Source organism: Canis lupus, chromosome 27 (assembly GCF_011100685.1).
Source record: "Canis lupus familiaris isolate Mischka breed German Shepherd chromosome 27, alternate assembly UU_Cfam_GSD_1.0, whole genome shotgun sequence".
In the NCBI taxonomy this organism is placed as follows: Eukaryota; Metazoa; Chordata; class Mammalia; order Carnivora; family Canidae; genus Canis; species Canis lupus.
The window spans coordinates 34,790,484-34,796,483 of record NC_049248.1 but is presented as its reverse complement, the minus strand read 5'-3'; the positions used below and the strand labels follow the sequence as shown (position 1 = coordinate 34,796,483).

General features: G+C 47.9%; 1 protein-coding gene across 3 annotated transcripts in view; it reads left to right on the top strand.

The window, feature by feature from the left end:
• Nucleotides 1-1,813: 1,813 nt before the first annotated feature.
• GXYLT1 (glucoside xylosyltransferase 1) overlaps nt 1,814-6,000 on the top strand; it is a 50,789-nt gene continuing 46,602 nt past the window's right edge. For 2 of the 3 annotated variants that reach the window (XM_038577326.1, XM_038577325.1), the window contains exon 1: nt 1,814-2,037. In XM_038577326.1, the coding sequence (XP_038433254.1) occupies nt 1,817-2,037 (221 nt within the window). In that variant the 5' untranslated portion in view covers nt 1,814-1,816. Of the gene's footprint in view, nt 2,038-2,917; nt 3,073-6,000 lie in introns of those variants that run through there. The other variant, XM_038577327.1, reaches the window with a different exon arrangement.

The following is a 6,000-nucleotide window of genomic DNA, read 5'->3' as shown; positions in this document are numbered from 1 at the left end:
CTGTGATTGCTTTCTGGTTCCAATCTCAATCTTTGTCTCAGCCTCCAACAGTGGCTCCAACAGGAGCCAGAACCTGTTCTCTAAAAGGCAAATGTGATCATGTTACTTCCTAACTTAAAAACCCTTCAATGGTCACCGCTGTCTGCTAGATTAAGTTCAGACTCCTTGGTATACTAAACAAGGCACTCAAATATCTGTCCCCTTCAACTTCTAAGTCTTATCATTCATCACACCCTCCCTTGCATTCACTTAGCTGGTGGTATCAAACTTCTCACAGTTCCCCAAACACAAGAATCCATTTCATTGATCCCTCAGCCTGCAATTCCTTACCCTACCCACCCCCCAAGACTCTGGTGCCTCTTTTACCACGAAGTGTCTCTTGACCATGCCCTCCATAGAACTGATCACTCTTTTTTGTTTGCCCACACCTTTACAGGCTTATACGCTAAAGTCTGTATCGTGGTATTGCACTTATATATTGTCCCTCATTTACTTATTTACACTTATTTATAAGTCCCATTTATTCAGGTCCTTATTTACTGTCCCACCCCATGCCCAACTAGGTGTCTTTTTTTTTTTAAGATTTTATTTATTTGCGAGAGAGAGAGAGACAGAGAGGGACAGAGAGAGAGAGAGAGAGAGAGAGAGGCAGAGAAAGAGAAGCAGGCTCCAAGCAGGGAGCCCGAGTGGGACTCGATCCGGGGTCTCCAGGATCACGCCTTGGGCGGAAAGCAGGAGCTAAAGCTGAGCCACCCAGGAATCTCCCAACTAGGTGTCTTTATACCCCAAAGTACTTGGCACATAGTGGTGCTTCGTGAGTGTTCAATAAATGGAGGGAGTGTTAATACAGTTGATGAAGAGAGGGAAGAAATGGAAAGCTAAAGAGAAAGCCCTTTAGGGAGAACATCACTGTTAGGGACATGCAAATGTGAGTTGTAAAGAAGGTCAAAAAGATGCAATAAGGAGGACCTCAGCCGAACATGCTTTTAACAAGCTCGCTGGGGGCTTGATAGGCATACTCAACAGCATTACGTGGTCATTAAATATCTGGATGAAAATGGCTCGCACAGTATTACGCAAACTTAGAGGCTGGGGAAGTCCCTGCTGAGGAGGATGGAAATGAAAAATGCTTAATCAAATGCCTTCCAGGTGCAAGGCGTTTTTCGTGCGTTAAGCAATTTAATGTTTGCAACCAGCCTAGGCTGAGGATACTGTCTGCCTTTTATTTTTTAAAAAAGATTCTTATTTATTTATGAGAGATACAGAGAGAGGCAGAGACACAGGCAGAGGGAGAAGCAGGCTCCACGCAGGGAGCCCGACGCGGGACTCGATCCTGAGACTCCAGGCTCACACCCTGGGCGGGAGGCAGGTGCTAAGCCGCTGAGCCCCCCAGGGATCCCCGTTTTAGAGACGAAAACACATGTTCGGAGAATTTAGGTTGCAGGTGGGAGAACCGGAGTGTGAACTGGGGTCGGCGGTCTCCAACGCCCGGGTCGTTTCGCCCGCCCCTGCCCCGGGCAGCGCGGGGAGCCACCGGGAGCCACCTGCCGCGAGCCCCTGCGACGCTCCCCCGCCGAGACCCCGCGCGCTCGGCTCCCGCCTCTGGCGCGCTCACTGCGCCTGCGCGGCCGGCAGGGGGCGGGGCCTCGGGCTCTGGGCGGGGCGGCGGCGGCGGAGGAACTGGTTGCGGCCGCGGCTGCGCAGTGCGGCTCCCTACGCTCCAGGCGGCCGGGCGCGGCGGCGGTGGCGGGAGCGGGAGCGGGAGCGGCGGCGGGAGCGGCGGCGGGAGCGGCGGCGGGAGCGCGGGGCCGGGGCGATGCGGCGCTACCTGCGCATCGTGGTGCTGTGCCTGGCCTGCGGCTTCTGCTCGCTCCTCTACGCCTTCAGCCAGCTCGCCGCGTCCCCGGAGGAAGGAGCGGGCGGCGGTGGCGGGAAGCCGCAGGCCGCGGCGGCTTCCTGGCTGGCGGGCGGCGGACGCGGCGGCGCGGGAGGGGTGGGCAGCGCGGGCCCCGCCGCGCATCCCGGCCGGTCGGACAGGTACGCGCGGTCGGGGGTGTGGGGGGCGCGGCGCGGCGCGGGGCGGGGCGGGGCGGGGCCGAGCCGAGCTGCTCGCGGTCGCCCCGCGCCTCGCGCTCCCTCGCCGCCGCCTCCGGCCCCGGCTCTCCTTTCCCTCCTTCCCCCCGGCGGGGGCGAGCCCGGCGCCAGCGCACCCCGCGCCCTTTGTGTCCGTCCTCTGGCCCGTTCCTGATGCGCTCTTTAAAACAGATAGAAATTAATTCGCAACTTTTTTTATTTTTTAGAATATTTTATTTATCCATGAGAGACAGAGAGACACAGAGAGGCAGAGACACGGGCAGACGGAGAAGCAGGCTCCGTGCAGGGATCCTGATGCGGGACTCGACCCCGGGACTTCGGGGTCACGCCCTGGGCCGAAGGCAGATGCTTAACCCCGGAGCCACCCAGGCGCCCCTGATTTTCAACTTTTAATTGACAGTTGCTTCCCCCCCCTACCCCAGCCCCCTTTTTTAAAGAATTAATTGAAAGTAAAAGGTGCCCCCCAAAAGCGCTCCTGCCGTCTGTCTGGCCACTGGGAGTTCCCTCTTGTTTCCATGGAGCTCAAGTTGAGATATTTAAACCTCACGCTGGCGCCCTAGTTCAATTTCTTTTCTTTTTTTTTATTTTTTTTATATTTTTTATTTATTTATTTATTTTTTCAATTTCTTTTCTTTTTCTTTTTTTCCCCTCCTCTCCTGAATGGGGCGTTAACACCTTTTTTTTTTTTTTTTTTTTTTTTTTTTTTTGGGTATTAGCGCTTGAATTTTTATTCTTAGTCTGTTCGTGACATCTGGACACTTTTTTTTTGTGCATATCGCGGATTTTTTTTTTTTTTTATCTTTAGGAAACCTCGGTCTGTTCTGACACTTGAGCAAGTTCAGAGAAAGGGGATTGGGAGAGCTTTCTTCAAAAGTCAGTGTTTTGAGAAGCAGCCTTACTGACTTCCGTGGATTTGCGCGGGTCACGGTCAAGAGCTGGAGTCTATAGGGGAGACTGGGAAGAGGAACGCGGCGCGTGGTAGGCGTGCTTAGCAGAATCAGAGCGTTTCCACTTCCTTGAAAAAAGAGGCCCCTCTGTGTGCGGGCACCTCTCTGGGAAGGCCTCGCCCTGCTCCCTTGAGTAAGAGGCAAAGGCCGCTTTGATATCAGAAAGTATGGGGTCGGTGAGAGGAGGGAGGGCAGGTCAGCTGCAGGCCCTGTGACATTCCTCTGAGACTTGGTGGTCCTCCTCACAATGAAAGGGGAAGCATGGGAAAGCTGGATTGCCCTGATTTTACCCCATGATTTGATTACAGGCAGGCAAATCCCTCACTCTCTTCTTAAAAAAGCAGAACTGCTTCCAATCAGGTTTGTCAAGTCTCCAGTTATCTGCCCTAGGAGAGGTGGGGACTGAAGACCTGGATTAGCTCATGAAAAATGAGGGTCAGGGAAAGCGGTTTGTGGTCTATTATGTGATTGTGGAGCATTTGAAATGATGGGGGGGAGAATCATTTTTGTACTGGGGTAGTAGTGTAAGGAAGCAACATTTTATTTTATTTAAGATTTTTATTTATTTATTCATGAGAGACAGAGAGAGGGTGAAGCAGGCTCCATGGAGGGAGCCCGACGTGGGACTCAACCCTGGGTCTCCAGGATCATGCCCTGGGCGGAAGGCAGGCGCTAAATCACTGAGCCACCCAGGGATCCCAGGAAGCAACATTTTAAAACACTTGATGAAATTTGGACTAAGATTACTATTAGATTTCTTTTTTTTTTTAATATTTTATTTATGAGAAACAGAAAGAGAGGCAGAGGCAGAAGCAGGCTCCATGCAGGGAGCTGGATGTGGGACTCGATCCTGGGTGTCCAGGACCACACCCTGGGCTGAAGGCGGTGCTAAACCACTGAGCCACCCGGGCTGCCCTACTATTAGATTTCAGTTTGGTAGAGTGACATTCATTTGTAGTGCTTTGTCTCAGGCATTTATAATTTATTTTGTGATTTTTGTAAATTTCGCTTGGCTAGCTGATTTTTTTTTTAAGATTTTATTTATTCATGAGCAACACAGAGAGAGAGAGAGGCGCAGAGACACAGGCAGAGGGGGAAGCAGGCTCCATGCAGGGAGCCCGAGGTGGGACTCGATCCTGGGTCTCCAGGATCACAGCCCCGGCTGCAGGCAGCACTTGCTTTATTTGAAATTTAGAATAAGCACCTCGGTAATTTTTTTTAAAGTAATCTCTGTGTCCAACATGGGGCTGGAACTCACAACCCCAAAATCAAGTGTCATGCATCCTCCTGACTGAGCAGCCAGGAACCCCAGCACTTCAGTGTTAATAAATACTTTATAGAGCTATTACTGAAATTTTAAGTTTGATGTGTCCAAGTCAACTAAAAAGCTGTATAAATCATTTGACCAGGGTCCAGAAGGTATCAGTTATTGGACCAGGACTGTATTCTTTGAATCTTTAAGGCTCTTTCTGTAAAGCTTCTGTGATAAGAATCTAGTGTATGTAGTGTTTGTTTGTTTGTTTGTTTGTTTTTTAATTTTTTTTTTAATGTATGTAGTGTTTGTTGGTAATATAGGATGAGGCAAGCAACAACTTTTATTTGGTAGGACTTAATTATCGTTGCATGCTTACTTTTTTTGAAGCAGTCTTATCTGAAAACTTTAGCTATTATTTCTCTCATTTGTTTAAAATATGGAATCTAGATTATACCCAGTAGGTTGTATTGCCCAAATCTTATAGAAAGTGTTTATTGCATGGAATTCCATGGCAATAAATTACTTGGAAAGGTCCTTCCAAGTTCTCAAAGTATAATTCCTAAAATGTTAGGAACAATTTTTCAGTGAAATCTATTAATTAGTGCCTCCTGTTTGAATCCATTATATTTTGATATTTAAAAAACATATCTTAGAGTCAGACAAACCTGCTCTCTTTCTGTCTCTGCTGTGAAATCTTGACTACATCTCTACTTCAGTTTTCTCACCTGTAAAGTGTAGATAATATTACCTTAGTTAATTTATAAATAGAACCTTAGTTATCAGTGATTAAAATCCAATACAACTGATGTAAGCAAAACAGATATTTATAGACTTACATGGGTTGCTGGCAGGAGCAAGATTGAAAGGAAAATGCCCAGACAGCTCCAGGGACCTTAAGGACTAGGGCTTTGTTATTCTCTTCCACTGTTCATGGGGTCTTCGCAGTGTTTCTTCTTAATCTCAAAACTTTCTAGGAAAAGGCTCTCATTGGATTTGTGTCACGTGTCCATCCAGGGACTAGTCAGTGTTGTCTGGGATGGTGACCTCTGATTCTCTGGCTCTGTCACTTGCACATTCTTGTGGTGGACAGGATAACATGATTGGTGTTGGAGATGAGTGGTATCTTAAAGGGGAATTCTGGCTAGGCAGTGGCTCTTCCACATAGAGAAACTTTTTGAGCTCTTCAATGTGGACAGACTAAGTTATTCAATATAAATACAGGACTTTTGTACAAGGAATTAGACTATTTTGTGACTTCAGTTGCTCAGAATGATTAAATTCTCACATTTCACTGATGAATCTCGATGGTGATCATCAAGATCTTGTCCTGTTGTGGCTGTTACGGCAGTGTGAAGTGAGGAATCCAGAAACTACTAAGCATTTGAGTGATAACCATTTCTGGACTCATCATGCTGTTTGTGTGTCAAGTCACCTTACTGGTGAGGACATCGAGTTCTCATTTCTCCTGGATCTTGTGACACTAGTAGGATGTACTGAGCATTTTCAGGGCTTTTGGAGACAGACTTTAGCTATACCACATTCTTGGCTCTGTGAACCCTGAATACATTTCATCAGTTAGATTAGAGGTAAGAGTATGGTACTCTGTATTCATGTTCATTTCAATTGAAATGAAGTAGCTTGAATAGATGATTGAATATGGTATCTAGCACAGTAAAACTGTAGTTAATATGGTGATGGTTTGAA